The sequence below is a fragment of the Nerophis lumbriciformis genome, linkage group LG11 (genome assembly GCF_033978685.3).
Source record: "Nerophis lumbriciformis linkage group LG11, RoL_Nlum_v2.1, whole genome shotgun sequence".
Classification (NCBI taxonomy): Eukaryota; Metazoa; Chordata; class Actinopteri; order Syngnathiformes; family Syngnathidae; genus Nerophis; species Nerophis lumbriciformis.
In genome coordinates this window covers 8,720,369-8,740,736 of record NC_084558.2, presented here as the reverse complement: position 1 = coordinate 8,740,736, position 20,368 = coordinate 8,720,369, and the positions used below count along the sequence as shown (strand labels likewise).

Sequence of the window (20,368 nt, the reverse complement as noted above, 5' to 3'; positions counted from 1 at the left end):
AAATGTAGTCATATTATAGAGCAATTACCTTTTTTTGCACATTGTAATACAGCAGAAAGTGATTAAAAGTGTTATGAAGGAAGGTGAGTTTGTGTAAGGAATTATCCTTCTCATCAAGTCATGTCATCAAAGTCATTTTGGTTTTATTAAGGGGTACTATAGAGCAGCTAACCTCCTTTAGCATTTGGATAACACTGAAAATAGTATATAAAGTTGAGGCCACTTCAACAATTCTTCCTCCCCTCTTGATCATATTCAGTACATTTATCTATTTCTTTTTTATTTAGTCATATATAGTAAATTTCTTCTCAATATCTTTTTACTTTTTTTTAATTTTTTTTTTTTACACATGGAAATCAGTTAAAAATGTTAAAAAGCACAAAGTATGTATGAAGTTACCTCACTTTCCAAGACATTTGACTGCCCACTGATTTGTAACTCACATACCCTCTATGTATTGTACTTGTATATTAAATTGTTTATCATTATGTTATTTCAATTTTGTTGTGTATTTTCAATCCTGTGTAATTTTATTGTGTATGTTAGATGCACCACACAAGGACTACAGATGGAAATTAGCATGCTGCTAAATCTGGTGCAGCCATCTTCTTAATGTAACTGCACATTGTCCTTTAAATAAACACAATACAAATACTTTGCATCCATTTTGTTGCAGGAGTTAACTTCTATTTATACTTTTATGAAAGTAAACATTTTAAACTTACTTGAAAAACAGAGGTGGTATTATGGTTACTTTATGCTTTTTATTTACATTATTTCCAATGTTTAAAATATTACTGGATTCAGCCCCTGGGGTTGCATTGTAATTTGTTGCTGCTTATTTCAGGCTGGGTTTGTCAGCACTTCAAAATTCTGCAAGCACTTAAAATAAAACATAAAAAATACACAAAAAATTGGAATAAAAGTGTAGAATATTTGGCATGAAATCAACAACTCCTAAGAACAGAAAGACCGACAAGAGACCCTTCAAGACATCTGTTTGATTTTAAAAATTCTTCTGTTCTAGCTCAGCTCTTTTCTTCCTGTCATAATCCGAAGCCCCCGATCTTTGTTTTTTTTCCCAACCAAGCTGTAGCAGGAGAGTGCGCTTTACACTGACCCTTTACTGAATGGTTAAATAGATGCCATCCACATACTCACCCCATCCATCTATTTCAACTCTGATGAGGAACAACTGTAGTGCATTCAGTCAAACTAGGAACGCCTGCAGCCCTGAAACGCGACTCTTCGCTCCTCATTAGAACAATCCAAGCCAAGGCCACTTTCCCACTAAAACCCTTCTCTCTCTCTCTCTCGGGCTCTTTCTCTTTCTTTCTCTCTCTCTCTCTCTCTCTCTCTCTATCTCTCTCTCTCTCTCTGTGTTGTTGGGTAAACACACTTCAGAGGGATAGACCTACAAATGTCAGGTTGTACATAAATACATATAGTATGTGAAATTCCATTCCTTGTTACTATAAGGGCTGGAAAAAGTCTTGAAATAGTCCAGTGTATTCACAGTGGGCCTTATCATTATGCCGCCACCACACGTACACAGGAAACATCTGTAATATTCATCACTAAACAAGCTAGCTGCTAAGGAGACAATACTGGTTTGTCTTTAACCAAGGCGGCCAGATGTAAGGAGATAAGCATTTCAGTTAATAATGATGTTGGAATGATTTTGCAAACTCAAAAAAATATATATCTGATGGTTGCCTTTGCCTATGTCCAAAGTGCAGCCCAGGGGCCATTTTGGGCCTGCAGCTTGTTTTTGGGGTTGTACGGTATACCGGTTATAAGTATAGTACCGCGATACTAATGAATCATTTTCGGTACGATATCGTACCGGTCCTGCACCCCCCCAAGCGCCTGCATCGAAGTCACGTCGTGACATTGCTGGTTTACGAGCAGACGAGCATGTTCGGCGGCACACAATCACGGAGTACTTACAAGCAGACACAGTGTGTAGACAGAAAAGGGAGAATGGATGCATTTTGGCTTAAAAACTAACGATAAAGGTGAAGTTATAACACTGAAACGCCCTCAGGAAGAGATGCTTTAAGACATGGCTAGCTAGCTAGCGTCCATCCGCCGTCGGCAGTGTTTTAGCTACTTCTAAATCACTAAGCCTGGTCTCCATGGTGACAAATAAAGTAAGTTTCTTGCAAGTATCATCCCTGCAGGACGAGGAATAGCTAAACATGCTTCACTACACACCGTAGCTCACCGGCATCAAAATGTAAACAAACGCCATTGGTGGATCTATAACTAACATCCATTGTAATGATATCAAGTACAGGCACGTATCTAGTCGATACTACTATGATTACGTCGATATTTTTTGGCATTACAACATCTTCTTTCGTTTTTAAAAAATGTATATAAAGTAAAGTTAAAGTACCAATGATTGTCACACCCACACTAGGTGTGGTGAAATTTGTCCTCTGCATTTAACCCATCCCCTTGTTCACCCCCTGGGAGGTGAGGGGAGCAGTGGGCTGCAGTGGTGCCGCGCCCGGGAATCATTTTTGGTGATTTAACCCCCAATTCCAACCCTTGATGCTGAGTGTCAAGCAGGGAGGTAATGGGTCCCATTTTTATAGTCTTTGGTATGACTCGGCCGGGATTTGAACTCACAACCTACCGATCTCAGGGCGGACACTCTAACCACTAGGCCACTGAGTAGGTATATTATGTTTATAAACTCAGGAAATATGTCCCTGAACACATGAGGACTTTGAATATGACCAATGTATGATCCTGTAACGACTTGATATCGGATTGATACCCAAATTTGTGGTATCATCCAAAACTAATGTAAAGTATCAAACAACAGAAGTATAAGTGATTATTACATTTTAACAGAAGTGTAGATAGAACATGTTAAAAGAGAAAGTAAGTAAATATTAACAGTAAATGAACAAGTAGATTAATAATTAATTTCCTACCACTTGTCCTTAATGTTGACAAAATAATAGAATGAAAAATGATACAAAATGCTACTGCATACGTCAGCAGACTAATTAGGAACCTTTGTTTGTTTACTTACTACTAAAAGAAAAGTTGTCTTGTATGTTCACTATTTTATTTAAGGACTTAACTGGAATAAGAATCATATGTTTAATGTACCCTAAGATTTTTTGTTAAAATAAAGCCAATAATGCAATTTTCTTGTGGTCCCCTTTATTTAGAAAAGTACCGAATTAATTTTAGTACCGGTACCAAAATATTGGTATCGTTACAACACTCCATCCATTATTCCGACACAGGTGGCCAACTGGATGCAGCACACGCCCCGAGGAGATATCCTCCCAACCACTGGCGACGTCCAGGGGGACACGCAAAAGAGATACCAACCAGACACCTTGAACACCATCCACCGACGAGGCGACAGGCAGGCAGCCTGCTGGAATCTTGTCGGAGCAATGTCACAGCAGTGATTGGCCTGAACTGCTACTATATTGAGATGTTTTACTGGGGATGCTCTCATCAGGGTTTTATTCTGCCGATTTCAATACCGATCATCCCTGAGTGAGATCAGCCGATACCAGTTCCGATCACATGTGTTAACTGTACATTTTCCATTTTGTTAATGGTGATTGCTATTGACAGTTTAACAATATACCTCCCTGCTTGGCACTCAGCATCAAGGGTTGGTATTGGGGGTTAAATCACCAAAATTATTACCGAGCGCTGCCATCGCTGCTGCTCACTGCTCCCCTCCCCTCCCAGGGGGTGGAACAAGAGGATGGGTCAAATGTAGAGAGTAATTTCACCACACCTAGTGTGTGTGTGTGTGTGTGTGTGTGTGTGTGTGTGTGTGTGTGTGTGTGTGTGACTATCAGTGGTACTTTACTATATCAACACAATATTTTAACTGGTTTCATATTCTCTTTTATTAAGATACAATTGTTTTAGCTAAATAAATGTAATTGTACACGGCAACTAAAATAATCAAAAACTATTATCTACTACTGACTTAAATCCTTTGGTTTTTGCCCTCAAAGTCCCAAGTTTGTAAATATTAAAGATTTTGAAAAAAGATAAATATTGCCCTAATCACTCTATTATCGATCATATACTGATACATATACTGTTCACTGCTCGCTGTACATATCCTACCAAGTCAGACCTACACTGTTTCAATGTCCATTTCTCAGATGATATAATTGTTGATGACTGAAGTGCTGATATCAACCAAACCTAACCACCCCTGCCCCAACCTTCTCCACATCCCACCCCCCGGATTGTAAATAATGTAAATAATTCAATGTATATACTCTGATGACTCAGCTTCTTCCCCAGGGCCATAACCATCCTGAACGGACTGCCCCATTGTCCCTCATAACTGCCTTCTCTTCGGTGCAATAACCCATTCCACCAACCACCCTGTTTTTTTTTTGGTTTTTTTTCATGTATATATTCATTTCACACCATATTCATTGCACTTCTACATTTTTTATATTTTTATATATTTGCACATTGTTTTTCTAGCATGCACACATCGCACTGTATGGAATGGCCTCAATCTCATTACCTTGCGTAATGACAATAAAGCTGATTCTGATTCTGATTCTGATGATTGAGTTGTGTGATAACTGTATTATGCTGATAGTATATATTTGTACCATGAATTGATTAACGGATCAAACAAGTTGAAAAACGTATTCGGGTGTTACCATTTAGTGGTCAATTGTACGGAATATGTACTGTACTGTGCAATCTACTAATAAAAGTTTCAATCAAAATCAATCAATCAAACCCTTGCTTTGGCACAGATTGACATGGATCGATCCACCCTCCTCTTACAACAATGTTGTTGTTATATTGTCCTCTCTCTACACTCGTATTAATCTACTTGTTAATTTCCTGTTAGTAGATGCTTACTTTCTGCTCTAACGAGGTTCCATCTACACTTCTTAGGCTTTGTTCACACTGCAAGTCAATTAGTTTTTGTTTTTTCTGAACATATGTGACCTGTATCGGATTTTTTCACGTCAATGTGAACAGTGGAATTCAGAATTTTTCAAATCCGATCCAGGCCTCGTATGCGGATATTATCCAGATATACGACTGCAGTGTGAATGCTCAGGTTGCATTCATTCAACCAGAACGTCATTAAAAAAGCCATAAGCGCCAAAATTCTTCATCAAAATAGACTGTTGCAAAATAAATCGTTGACAAATGAGCAGAGAACGGGCGCAAATAATATGTTTTAGGAACTCACGTCAATGTTTCACCACTCCTGTCTCCGACTGCTCGCCCACATGCTCTTTGGAGCAGACATCGAAGCAAATGTCCCGCAAACTGACAGAGCCAAAATGCTCGCCCTCTACCTTATTAACTTTCTTTGTGCAATAATTCTGTTCAGAAAATGTTGACTTTGATTGCACAAAATCCTTGAAATTGCCGCAAACGCGCCAGGACTTAGACCTACTAGAATTGAAGCCATGTTTACTTCCATTAACACTGCAGCACGTGTGACGTCATAACGTCATGTCTGCGTGCGGGTCAGATTGCGTTTACATTAGACGTAGCATTTTTTTTGTAATGTGAACCACCATTAAAAAAGATCAGATTTGGCAAAAAAAATCAGAATAGGACATCCGACCCTGTAGTGTGAACATAGCCTTAAACTTTACTAAGCACATTTTAGTGTGTATTTTTAATGCTAGCTTAGTGGTTAGCGTAGCTATTAACATCTCCTGGCTTGCGCTCGGTGTGTAACATGTTAAGCAACGTCCTCCTGTGATAATGATACTTGATAATGTTACTTAAAATATTAAGACATGCAGTCTATTTTCCGTAATGGAGGTGATTATTGTTAATTTAGGGAAGCGGCTCCACCCTGTGTATGAAGACACATAATTAGGTACTAGCCGCTTGTCAGCCGCGGGGAACTACAATAAATACAATGTCAGCCAGAGGGGTTTGACGTCTGTGATCGGCATTGAAATGCATGTCTGCTAAGGCGATGTCCCACTTTTTCATGAAAATTGTCTTATCGATCGTCACATTCCTAATTGTGTGAATGCTCCAAAGCATTCACACAAATGGTTTTCTACACCAAAATGCATCTATTTATTAAACTTATTCAACTTCTCTATATTTTGGCGCGCTCTACAATTCATTTTTCACCCGATTCCAACCGTTCCAACTTCAAACTGTTCAGCCTATTTGGGAATCGCGGGCTTTCCCATGACAAATTCCCAGAATTCTAGGTTTTCTGCGGCATTTTTCCCATTCAAAATGAAGTAGCCATTTTTCTAACTTCCACCATTGCCATATTTCAACCTATTCAAACCATTCCACCTTCAACACATTCCACCATCTTGGAAATTTAAACTACTTTTTTTCAAAGTTCAAAAAAATCCCAGGATTTTCCAGAATTCCTTTTTGTCCAAAGCCCTATTTACACTCTTTTTTTCTGGCGACTACTCCTTTCACATTTTTCAACGCATTTCAACCGTTCTACCGTCAAAACATTTGTCTTTATCAGGACAAAAACGAAGTTGTTTTTTGAACTGGAAAAAAATCCCGGTTTTCCAGAAATTTCGTAATACTATTTCTCTATTCAACATGTTACTTCTTCAAAAAATTTCGACCAATTTGAAAAATTCCAACACCAACCATTTGTTACTCATTCAGGTTGGTTTTTTTTATACGATTTTCAAAAAAATTCCCAGTTTTCCCGAAATACCCACATTTTTGGGAAATTCCCATTGAAATCAATGGGACATTCTTCAAAGTTCCACAACTCGTACATTTTTCATCTGATTCAAACTGTTACAATTTCAGAATATTCAGCCTGTTTGTGAATTGTGTGCTCTACTTCAACACTTCTAAAAAAAAATTCCAGGATTTCAGTTCAACTTCAGCATTGGAGCATTCACACACAATTCCTTCAGGAATTGCTCAATCTAGTTATTACATACAGTATTACACTAATTTGCACTGTCACCAACAACACAAACCTAAGACGTTTGTTCAAATAGATTAGCATGCGTTGACCTAAATTGGATTGATTTTCGCATCATTAATGTATAAAACATTTTAAATTGGCCCGCACATCCTATACATTTTTTGTATGTGTCCCTCAGTAGAAAAAGTTTGTAACCCCCTGACTTTTGCTGTAAGACAGTGCTGACCGTGGGAATGTGTGTGTACGTGATATTTATGTGTGTGTTTGTGTGTGTGTGACACAGCTGTGATAGGTTAAGAATCAGATGTTAAACCTGCTCCTGGTTCCAATTTTAGCGTCCAGTTCCTTTTTTTGGCAAATGGAAAACACTTTAAGGTGGTACGAGATGTAAAGATGGAGCCACTTTCTGCAGGTTTTTACACGGTCATGTGAATTTTGGAGAGCTAGGGTTTGTTTGCCTCAGACAAGTGTGCGCGCACACACACGCGCACACACACACACACACACACACACACACACACACACACACACACACACACACAAGGACCTCCTTCAAGTTTATAGGAGGTCCACTGACCCCTTAGGTGAGCTGCCATAGCCACAAGAGCTATGAGAGCAAAGCATCCTGGGACGTGACTTTTTGCCAGTATACTGCGATCGCTCATCTTCCCACACATTTTGCAATCCGTCATAAAATACAATGACATCACTAGACACATAATGGTTCCTTTTATATCGGATCGACCACACTGTATGTCTTTGTGAGTTATGTGGCATATATATGCATATGCAGCATTAAAACACACTGTGCTGAAGAGACAAACAGAGACATCACTTCAGTGTCAAGCCAATAATGCCATCGTCCATCCATTCCATTTTTCTTTTCTTTTTTTTTTACATTGCAGCTGCTGATGGAGGAGCCAAAAGAGAGACAAAGCTAGCTTTGTCAGCTTCCTTCCCTTCCTCACTTGCTGCTGACGAGTCCACTTGTTCTCCCTGCTTCCCGCCCTCTAGCCGTCTTTCAGTTTTTCCAATAAAAAAACGTTCTGCCTTTAATATGTGACCCCCCCTCTCTCTCCCTCCACATCTGCAGCAGCATCACGTGGAGTGGCGTGGCCAGCCAGGCCAGTCGTGTGATCTTGGTCATGGCCTCACCAGGAGAAAAGAGGAAGTGTGTGTTGCAAAGGACATATGTGTGGTCAGAGGTTCACTCGAGGCTGATACCATCAGTTCGCCTTGAAAGTGGTTCAATACACGTTTACTCTTTTGATCCATAGTGTTATTGAACTTTATCTACCCAGTACATCTGCATGGTATTTAAAGCACTTGTCTTTTAAGATTGAAATATCTATTTGATAAGTCAATTTGAATAAGAGTTATTTAAAGTAGCAATAAAACAGGACATACACTATATTGCCAAAAGTATTTGGCCACCCATCCAAATGATCAGAATTGGGTGTCCTAATCACTTGGCCACAGTGCTGACCATGGGAATGTGTGTGTATGTGATATTTATGTGTGTGTTTGTGTGTGTGACACAGCTGTGATAGGTTAAGAATCAGACGTTAAACCTGCTTCTGGTTCCAACTTTAGGTGTATAAATCAAGCACTTAGGCATGTAGGCTGTTTCTACAAACATTTGTGAAAGAATGGGCCGCTCTCAGGAGCTCAGTGATTTCCAGCGTGGAACTGTCATAGGATGCCACCTGTGCAACAAATCCAGTCGTGAAATTTCCTCGCTCCGAAATATTCTAAAGTCAGCTGTCGGCTTTACTATAAGAAAATGGAAGAGTTTGAGAACAACAGCAACTCAGCCACAAAGTGGTAGGAGTGTGAAATTTGGTAGAGGAGGAATTATGGTGTGGGGTTGTTTTTCAGGAGGTGGGCTAGGCCCCATAGTTCCAGTGAAAGGAACTTTGAATGCTCCAGGATACCAATAATTTTTGACAATTCCATGCTCCCAACCTTGTGGGAACAGTTTGGAGCGGGCCCCTTCCTCTTCCAACATGACTGTGCACCAGTGCACAAAGCAAGGTCCATAAAGACATGGATGACTGAGTCTGGTGTGGATGAACTTGACGGGCCTGCACAGAGTCCTGACCTGAACCCGATAGAACACCTTTGGGATTAGTTAGAACGGAGACTGAGAGCCAGGCCTTCTCGACCAACATCAGTGTGTGACCTCACCAATGCGCTTTTGGAAGAATGGTCAAAAATCCCTTAAAAAACCCACTGCGCAACTTTGTGGACAACCTTCACAGAAGAGTTGAAGCTGTAATAGCTGCAAAAGGTGGACCGAGATCATATTGAACCCTATGGGGTAGGAATGGGATGGCACTTCAAGTTCATATGTGAGTCAAGGCAGGTGGCCAAATACCTTTGGCAATATAGTGTATGTGGAATTTTCGTCCCAGACCAAGTATAGTATGAGTGACCTGCAGAAATGCAGCCGTGACACAGACAAAACAGGGTGAACCCATGGCGCTCAACAGGTTAGCAAACAATACAGGGGCTGTGTTGCTCATTTTAGGATAAAAGTGACATACCTTCAATTGAGCTGAGTCAAACAACTGTCGAGCGGCTAAGTAAAATGATATGTTATAAATTATTCTTTACAGGGGACATATTAAAAAAATTCTAAATTCAAAACACCTCCATGTTGTCTACATAACATGTAATGTGGTTCTTTGGTCAATATTTAGGATATATTATGTTTTACAGAGCGTTTTCAAGCTGCTTTCTGACCATCTTCAGAATGTGCCGTCTTATTTACGTGCCTCCACTTCGACTGTGTCTTCTCCCCGTCAGCCATCTTGCAGTTTTTAGCGCTTCCATCTGGAATCTACTGACCGATAAGTTCAAACTATATTCTACTTTGTATAAAAAATGGCAACAGCGGAGGATGCATGTGCACGTATGAGCCAGTCTGCCCCACAACAGGAGGACAGCGCAAAAAAAGAGCGTAGCGACTAAAGTGCGGCCTACAATGTTTGTACACAGATAGATTGACAGCGTATGCACTGTAGTTGTAATAACAAGCATGACGTGATGCGTGTATCATGATCAATATTATAGTGACTTACTCATGGACAGTTGTCTCTTTGGTCCAGCTGTTTTATACGGTTTCTTTTGGGTAAGCACTTCATTTATGTCAAAATAGCTTGGCTCAAAGTTCCACATTTATAGCGTCAAGTTATGCCGAACACACATTTGTTGCCGGAAGTCAGAAGTCCGAAGTGCTCTGCTGTAGAAACGGAAATAAATGCGCTGAGAAAATTTAAATATTTTACATATTTTGCAATATTTTTACATATTACATATTGCTATGAACATGTCTATTACTACCTTATATATAGACTTGCAGTGCGTATATAAAATATTGGAGGGTTTTGAAGTTTCTTTAGAGGGCTTTGAAGGCTACAACGGTGACTCCAATTAGCCGCATTTCCAAGCGTTTTTTTAAATCATTTTTTAATCCTAAAAAAAAAGAAAAAGATGTGTGTTCTTGTCTCTCATAATGATTGTGAACGATGGGCAAAATTCCAAAAACAGTGCAGTGCCTCTTTAAAGCCTACCATGTCTCATGTTCACTATAGCTGTTGGTTGGTAACAAATTTAGTCACACGGTAAAAACATGAACCTAAATGAAATATTTGTGCAGCCCAGCCTCACCCTGACTCTACCTCCAGCGGCCCCCAATTAAACTGAGTTTGAGACCCCTGCATTAAGTAAAATCAGATCATTTCCCGCGGTACACCTAATAATCTCTCATTGCTTATTATTATGCCAAAGCAGAGTGGTTGGGAATAACTGCTCTAGACTAGAAATAAAACCCATTTTTTCCCCTCATGATAACTTATTAGACGCAATATGAACGATTTATAAAAAGATATGCCCTTACAAAGATAATTATTCTCAGGTAATACTTAGAAAATCCATTACTGGAAAGGCACTCACTCCGATTGCAGACCTCCGCCAAGGTAGGAAAACTTGTCTGCATGTGGGTAGAAAAATTGTGGTCTGCATGCCAACACCAAAGCTCCCTGAACAAAAGAAAAGTTGAATAAAGAGTTACAATTTACATTGCTACATGTGTAAAAGTACTGTATGTGTTTATTAACTAAACTGTTTATTTCTGTTATGATTATTATTAATAAAGAGGCGGTAAAAACAACTGATCGCAGAACATGAGTGTGGTCATCATGCGTGGCAATTTCTACAGATGATTCCTGTCACTGCAACCGTGCAGGACTCAATCAACATTAGGGATTTTTAGGTATTTTATTTTATTTCAAAAAGAGCATTGTGTTTTCTCTCACTTGTGTGTGTGCACCACTTCTGCTGATCATGGGACAGTGAATGTGACGATGCAAGCGGTGAGAAATGCCTCAGAGTTGACAGAGAGTTCAGAGCATTAGATGTTCATGTGCAAATATTGTGCCGAACCACATTAGCAAACAGTTAAACAGCAAAAGACCTCCACCAAGGCTATGATATGGAGAAATTGTGTCCATTTTTTTTTTTTTTTACTTGTTCTAGTAATGCGTAATCACTAAAGGACTGGATCAGGCCTCAGGTGGAAAAGGTCTCAAGGTCGTCCTGTCGATTGTGCAAGTGGGAGATACCTGCTCACAAGTTAAATTCATCATGCTTATACCAAGAAGCACAAAGAGCATGACGAGGCAAGACAGATTGTCACTCATCAATCAGTGCTGTTGATCATCTTGGTGAGCTTATTAATCTACCTCAACAAAGACGTTAAAATACTGCCTACAACATTTGCTGCATAAATGACCTATTAGACTATGTTATCCTTTGGGTTAGTTATTTAGTACGTCAATTAGTACGTTAGTTAGTATATCCGTCAGTTAGTAGCATAGCTCAAAAAGTTATGGCGGATTTTGATTAGGGAAAGGACATGTCAGAAATTGGATTAGGACCAAGTGATAAGATTTTGGGGAATGACCCGGATCACAGTCTAAATTCAGGATTTTTTAAAGGATTATTTACTATTAAAAAATTGTTTTTCTGTTTTTTTTTAAATATATAATTAAATAGCACTGCAAAAACCCCACAATGGGACCAAAGAAAGTTGCGTGTGCCAGCACTTTGATAAAGTGTCTCGATCATAGTTGATTTAGGGATGTTTATCAATTGATGTTTTAATTTTATTTATTTATTTTCAAAATAAATTAGTGAACAATTTCTTTACTATGAATTTGACTTTGTACAAAAAATGCATCAAATTAAATTCAAGTTTGATTAAAAAAAGTATCAAGATCGCCTTATATAAATAAAAACAAGTGTGAATTTCTTTTAATGGGGAGCTCCAAATAAAAGTCTGCTTATGACCCCAGTTTAGCCTGGTCTCCTCCCTCTACTCATCGCCGTCTTGGCCAACAAAAGTCCTAAAAAAAGATAAAGGTGATGTTATAGGGGCCCTAATATGCAGAGCCAACTTTTCTTACCTATTGGTACCTGCTGTTGTGTATTTGGGATCTGTATAAGTCCCTAAAATTTGAAATGAAATTGTGGTCGCATTGCAGAAATATTTATAAAACAATCTTTCACACTTCCGCCAAACGAGCCATTTTGAATTTGCCCTATAGGTGACGTTTTTCCAAGGTATGACGTCAGCGGAAGACATTTTCCCAAAGTGATACGCGCGGGTCCTCCCCTGTAGTACGACGCTGTAGTCAATAAGCTCCTTCTTTTGTGCTACTTTCCAGTTGTGGGGCAGACTGGCTCGTACATGCACGTGCATTATCCGCTGTTGACATGTCTAATACAAAGTAGCGTATAGGTCTAACCTAATCTGTCAGTAGACTCACTATGGAAGTGTTAAGAACTACAACAAAGATGGCAGAGAGAAGATGCTGACGAAGTGGAGGCAGGTAAATAAGACTGGCCACAAAACGTTGTATGCTTAAGAAATGGTCAGAAAGTGACTTGAAGATGGCCTGTAAAACATAATATATGCTAAATTTTGACCAAAGAATCACCATTCATGTTATTTAGACCATAAGTAATCATAATATGGCCCCTTTAAATGTTAATTTATCTATTTCACTTATCATGTAAATGTATTTCACATGGCCTTCTGCATGTAAAACAATAATTGTATACTTCAAAATGTGTTTTGTGTTCATATTTTGGGGGTTCTGGAAAAAAAATATTTATTTGCATTATTTTCTTTAGGAAAACAATCATTTCAGGTTTTGTAAGATTTGGTCTTTGACCTTTTGCAACATTTTACTAATGAAACTAACTGTCAATGGATGTACAATCAATGTTAATACAGCCTAGCTTTGTTTTGAAGCTTATTTTGCACTGAACAGGAAGTGCCCCGTCTTTTTCTACATCGATGCTGACTTAATTGGGGCACTTTCTAGCAATAGGAAAAACAGGGTGTGTCGTCAATATCAGCAAGTTCCACTGCAGATTAAAAATACATTTATCAGCCACAATTTTCAAACACACACTGCAACAGTTTCTATAATACACACAAACGTGCCTTTAATGACTGCTGTTTCTATGTGACGTGTTGTCTGGGATTTTTCCATGAAGCAGACACATTATTATATCCATCTTGTATAAAATGATTCCCTCAGCCAACTCTCGTCATCTCAAGCAACAAGTTGCTTTTCCCTAATTGAATTTTCACATATAGTTTGCCTGCTCTTCAGACGTTGAGGCAACTGGAAGAAGAGGAGTTGTGGGATTCGTTGCATGTGCTCAAAGGCACACATCGATGAAGGGTGCACGAAAATACTGGAACTTTATCACGCAGACGTCTGCCTTGAAGCAACTCCTATTCTTTTTTCGCCTCTTGATCAACCTGAGCGAGCGGGCCTACTAAAATAAAATTTTACTGCTGTGGTAATGTCTTGGAGCAGCTTGGCGCCGCAGCTAATGGGGGGGATCATATCTATATCGCTGTTCCTACACCCTGCTTCATGTTCAACCCCGAGCACCAGTCATCATCCTCGCCCGGCACTTGGCACAGGATCCAACAAGGAGCTAAAGTTCAAACGTGTGCACATAAAATGAAAATAGAATTACAACAATGTGATACGCCTGCACTATAAATGCTGTGACTATAATGTTAGTGGGATTTTTTGCTATTTGTAGACCTGCTAAGTGGGTTTAAAGAACACTAATTACAGACAAAACTACAAAACAGACAAAGGCCTATATACCAGTACTCACAATGATCGCAATATGTATGTGGAATTCAACCAAAATAGGCCACAAAGACATATAGGTTTACATGTGACATTGGCAAAAGGTTATTGTAGTTTTCTTTTTCCTGGGCTTTTTTTTTGCGAGACTCACATTTAAAATAGTACCGTAAGCATCCAGCCAGTCCAGCTGGAAGCAAAGCTTATTTGATTTATGGATTATCTAATCAATAAAGCATGTCATCTTTCTTACTGAATGTATTCGTTCTTTCAATTTGGACAGAAAAATTCCATATACTGCATGCAATTGCAAATCTTTTAAACTTTATTACTATCTGATCATGCAACAATTATTATACAATCCTATATTCCAAACATTTTTATGTAAGAATAAATATGAATACTTAAATATATGATAGTCACTATGACTTATGATTTCAAAGCAAGTTATATATCCATTTGTACGTAAAAATCTAATAATCAAATGCATAGGCTATTGTGTTAGGCAAATATCCATCCATCCATCCATTTTCTACCGCTTGTCCCTCTCGGAGTCGCGGGGGTGCTGGAGCCTATCCCAGCTGCATTCAGGCGAAAGGTGGGGTACACCCTGGATAAGTCGCCACCTCATCACAGGGCCAACACAGATAGACAGACAACATTCTCACTCACATTCACACACTAGCGCCAATTTAGGGTTGCCAATTAACTTATTACCAGGTAAATTTCTTTGGAGGTGAGAGGAAGCCCGAGTACCCGGAGGGAACCCACACCAGTCATGGGGAGAACTAGCAAACTCCACACAGAAAGACCCAGAGCCCGGGGATCGAACCCAGGCCCATCTTATTGTGAGGCACACGCACTAACAACTTGTTCCACCGTGGTGCCCCAAGGCAAATATATTTTAATATATATTTACTGTCACAAGCCGCCCTCTGACTGCAATTTGGCCCTCAGTAAAATCAAGTTTGACACCCCTGTTCTAAAATATTTCTATTGCAGTCAAATGTTAAATTGCACAGTTAAACAGGGACCTACGATCTACATTTGAAACACTTCCTTGTGGTATAGATAATATGTATTGAATATCCTTCGGCATCAATTTTGCCTAGATTTTGCTCCACAGTCACATTTGTAACCCAGTTTCTGCGTATGTGTGCAAAGGGTTGGTTTGTGGAGATGTTTTCCATTAGATTGCATATGAACCCATCCACACCCCACCCTCTTCAAAAGTATCACAATGTGTCTTTTGAAAATGTACACTGTTAAACATATATCTTGAAGACGAACATCATCACTATATTTTTTTCCAGAAACGGTTAAAAATAAACTTCATGGCCAGTATATAGAGTCACCGGTCACAACATTATCTACCGTATTTTCCGCACTATAAGGCGCACCGGATTATTAGCCGCACCTTCTATGAATTACATATTTCATAATTTTGTCCACCAATAAGCCGCCCCGGACTATAAGCTGCGCCTACGCTGCGCTAAAGTGAATGTCAAAAAAACGCTGCGCTAAAGTGAATGTCAAAAAAACAGTCAGATAGTTCAGTCAAACTTTAATAATATATTGAAAACCAGCGTTCTAACAACTCTGTCCCAAAATGTACGCAAATGTGCAATCACAAACATAGTAAAATTCAAAATGGTGTAGAGCAATAAATAGCAACATAATGTTGCTCGAACGTTAATGTCACAACACACAAAATAAACATAGCGCTCACCTTCTGAAGTTATTCTTCATTCGTAAATCCTTCGAATTCTTCGTCTTCGGTGTCCGAATTGAAAAGTTGCGCAAGCGTGGGATCCAAAAATGGCCGGCTCCGCTTCGTCGAAGTCATCGGATTCAGTGTCGCTGTTGTTGTGCAGCAGTTCTGTGAATCCTGCCTTCCGGAAAGCTCGGACCACAGTTGTGACCGAAACTATCTGCCCAGGCATTTACGATCCACTGGCAGATGTTGGCGTATGTCGACCGGCGCTATCTGCCCGTCTTAGTGAAGGTGTGTTCGCCTTCGGAGCTGTGTGAAAAAAGCCACCCGGCCTCTTCGCGTAAACTTCCCTTAACCACTCGCTCATCTTTTCTTCATCCATCCATCCCTTCGAGTTAGCTTTTATGATGACGCCGGCTGGAAAGGTCTCTTTTGGCAAGGTCTTCCTTTTGAATATCACCATGGGTGGAAGTTAGCATGGCAAGCTAGAACCACAGTGAAGGATGACTTCTCATTCCCTGTGGTGCGAATATTCACCGTACGTGCTCCCGTTCCACAGGAATATCAGTTGCTGTGAAATACGGTAGTAATCCGTGTGCGGATGGAGAGATTGCGTCTTTTTATGAACCGGATCCTTGTCCTTTGTAGGAGCCATTTTGTGGTCTTTACAGATGTAAACAGGAAATGAAACGTACGGTGATATCCGCGCGTTTTTTCTTCTTCTTCCGGGGGCGGGTGGTTGCTTAAAGCGCTTCCTGTTCTATGGGGGCGGGTGCTTTCCTTGGCGGTTGCTTGCGTAGAAGAAGAAGCGCTTCCTGTTCTACCGGGAAAAAATATGGCGGCTGTTTACCGAAGTTGCGAGATCGAAACTTTATGAAAATTAATCGTAATAAAGCGCACCGGGTTATAAGGCGCACTGTTAGCTTTTGAGAAAATTTGTGGTTTTTAGGTGCGCCTTATAGTGCGGAAAATACGGTACACCAACCTACTACCAAATCGATAAAGAGATGCATAAAAAAGCTGCTTTTACCAGAATTTATGTCACTGCATGTCACACGGTGTTATTGTGCAAATCCCACACTTAGATGTAAATTGTCCTTTTTCCTCCCTTCTTTTATGTTTCCTCAAACCAAGCAGTAATAGCTTAACAGTGCTGTCAATTTTCCATTTGAGTTTAGCAGCTAATCCCATTTCATAGTGGTCCATTTTGTCAAAACAGTCCTGTGTAAAACGTTGTCAAACAAGTAAAACCTGTGAGTATTTCTTTGGTAGACATCAGAGCAGGCGCGATGGCATGATATGAGAAAGAATGACACGCGAGGCTGCCCACCAGCACATGACGTCAATATAGTAGCAACAAGCTAGTTAGCTGTCTGTGACGTGCGTAACCTCCAAAAATAGTTTGTCTGTGTTAGCGCTAATAATAACAATATCACTAATAAATAGTTAAAATTCAGGTCATGAAATGTAAATGAAGTATTTTTGGCACTTTTTGGATGGTTATTTAAAGGGCTTTATGGGCGGAACAGAGGACCTCCCATTGACAACATTGTAAGTGGACTTGTATTTACGTTTATTTACGAGTTAGAATGCATTAAAAAAATACATCTGTCTTCTTGTCTGTCATAATGATTATGAACGATAGGCATAGTTAAAAAAAAAAGTGCAGTTCCTTTTTAAAGCTACAGACACACACAATATTGTGTTCCTTCACAGTATTACAAAAGCACTTAACTGTCTAATATGGGGTATGTTCACACTGCAGGGCAATTCCGATTTTTTTGCCAGTATGTGACATATGTATCTGATTTTTTCAAGTCAATGTGAAAAGTACATCGAGATTTTTTTCCCCAAATAAAACCCAAGTCTCTTTCCAATACACATCCGATATTTATCCGTTGTGACTGCAGTCTAAACAACCAGAGCTCGTCTACTGACAGATTTAAGTTAGAACTATATGCTAATTTGTCATAAAAAAGACAACAGGGGAGGATGCATGGTCTGTGTATGTTGCAGCCATCCGTTTTTTGTTTGGAATAGAAAACATTTTTTTCTGAAAAATCTACATTCCCCGTTTTTTTGGTTTGATAATAAAAAAACAAAAACGGATCGTTATCCATTATCCATATTTATTAATAATTTAACTATTTTCTCAAAGACATGCACCTGGGGATAGGTTGATTGGCAACACTAAATTGGCCCAAGTGTGTGAATGTGAGTGTGAATGTTGTCTGTCTATCCGTGTTGGCCCTGTGATGAGGTGGCGACTTGTCCAGGGTGTACCCCGCCTTCTGCCCGAGTGCAGCTGAGATAGGCTCTAGCACCCCCCGCGAACCCAAAAGGGACAAGCGGTAGAAAATGGATGGAGGGATGGATAACTATTTTCTCTATTCCCCATTCAATGCTTGGACAGATGGGTCAAATGCACATGCTCAATGTCTCTTTTCAGTATCCTCGTCTGTGAGTGACCCGGAACAACAGAAGAAGAAGAGCGCCGATAAAGAACCAATAAAATGTGTCACTTCCGGTGTCCCTGGACATTAAACAAATAAAAAGGAACTCTTGACTGAGACAAACTTGTTGACGACACTGACACAATTCTTTGTCTTCTTCATCTGGTGTTCAGGGTCACTCAGAGACCAGGATACTGAAAAGAAACACTGCACATTTGCAATCCAGAAAATAGTTTTGCACTTGTTGTTTTAATTCATTTTTTTTTCAATTTTCAAACACATTAATACATTTGGATAAGGGATAGTGGACAACGATCCGTTTTCCGTTTTTTGTTTTTTATTATCAAACCAAATTACGGGAGGAATTGATTTTTATGTCAAATTATTTTTCTATTCCAAAAGAAAAACGAATGGCAACGACGTACATGGACTATGCATATCCATGTATGAGCCATTCTGGCACACAACAAGAGGATAGCAAAATAGAAGGAGCTTATTGACTACAGCGCAGACTACAATGGCGGGCACTCTGTGTACATCTACACCAAATATAGACAATCTGGTGACGTTTTTCCCAACCGGTGACATCACAGGTTGTGTAAATTCCAAACGGACCTTTGGAGGAAGTATGAATAAAGGCAAGATTGTTTTATGAGTATCTGCCATATGGCTCCGTGGTTTAATTACATTTTTTTGGGACTTAGGCCCTGTCTACATTAAGCCGAATAATTATTTAGCCTAAGCCCCGTGTCAGCCACACTAAACCATCGTTTAAGGTTCCCCTCCTCGGACAATTTTTTACATGGGTGAGTGCGCCGTCTATTTCTTGAATCTCCGACTCTTAGCTTTGTATGGACTGATTGGTCGTTTACAAACTGAGTTCGGAGAGGAAGTGAAGTCACAAAGGCCGCGCTACACATATAAAAGTGACGTCAGAAAGAACGCGCCACATCCAGCTTCATAACAAGGAGCCAACAACTGGAAAGATGGAGGCGAGTCATCCAGACATGCCCATGTTTCTCATTCTTCTACATGTACAGACGTTTGTGGAAATCACACATGAATACCTTAAGAGAAGGAAACTCGCGCTTGCAGCTATTTCGGATACAACACTTCTCAGACGGCAAGAGAACTTTTGAATGTCCGGCGTTAATTTAATTTAAGAACTTGCACACTAAGCAACACTGGAGGTGACTATGACGTGCGCATTTTCCGCGCATGCGTACTAGATCGCGTTGCGCCGGTGGACGGAGGGGGGGAGGGGGTCTTAGACGACCATTGTGTGTGTGTGTGTGTGGACAAGGATAAGGTTGGGTGGGATTTACCCTGGATAACCTTAGCCGGGTTTAGAAGGGGCCTTAGTTATTCTAGTTCAGTGGTTCTTAACCTTGTTGGAGGTACCCAACCCCACCAGTTACATATGTGCATTCACCGAATCCTTCTTTAGTGAAAAATTAAATGGGGTTGTTTTCAAATTCAAGACAAAGTTATATGTTTTTGGTAACACTTAAGTATGGGGAACATATTCTAAGTGGCAAATACTTAATTTAGAGTTATTTGGACACTAGGGAACATATTCTAAGTAACAAAGACTTAATTTAGAGTTATTTGGTTAGGGTCAGGGTTATAATAGGCCATGCCGAATAAGGCATTATATAAGTACTTAATAATGACTAGTTAAGAGCCAATATGTTACTAATTTGCATGTTAATAAGCAACTAATTAATGGTGAATATGTTCCCCATACTAAAGTGTTACCATGTTTTTTTTACTGGTGCACAAAATTAACCGTGCATGAACATCACCTTGTTCAAACAACAAAACCAACACAGTGCATAAACTCACAACAAATTACACACCTGCAAATCAGTCAGCTGTTGCCGTATCCGTAATACGCCAATAAGGAGAAGTTTGTATTTACACGATGAGTAGGGTGTGCTTTGACCTCCGCCGAACCCCTGAGGCCGACTCACCAAACCTCTAGGGTTCGATCGAACCCAGGTTAAGAACCACTGTTCTAGTTCCATTACTTCTTATGGTAAAGAATTGTTCTGAAATCTGAACTAAATGGAAGGGTTCCACCGTCTTTTCACAAATT

General features: G+C 39.7%; 1 protein-coding gene across 1 annotated transcript in view; it reads right to left on the bottom strand.

Moving 5' to 3' along the window:
• The window catches only part of bahcc1b (BAH domain and coiled-coil containing 1b), a 182,559-nt gene that overhangs the window by 131,830 nt on the left and 30,361 nt on the right, over window positions 1–20,368 (bottom strand). Inside the window, exon 3 of the mRNA XM_061967479.2 lies at window positions 10,880–10,965. Coding sequence (XP_061823463.1) covers window positions 10,880–10,922 — 43 coding nt within the window. The 5' untranslated portion in view covers window positions 10,923–10,965. The remainder of the gene's footprint in view (window positions 1–10,879; window positions 10,966–20,368) is intronic.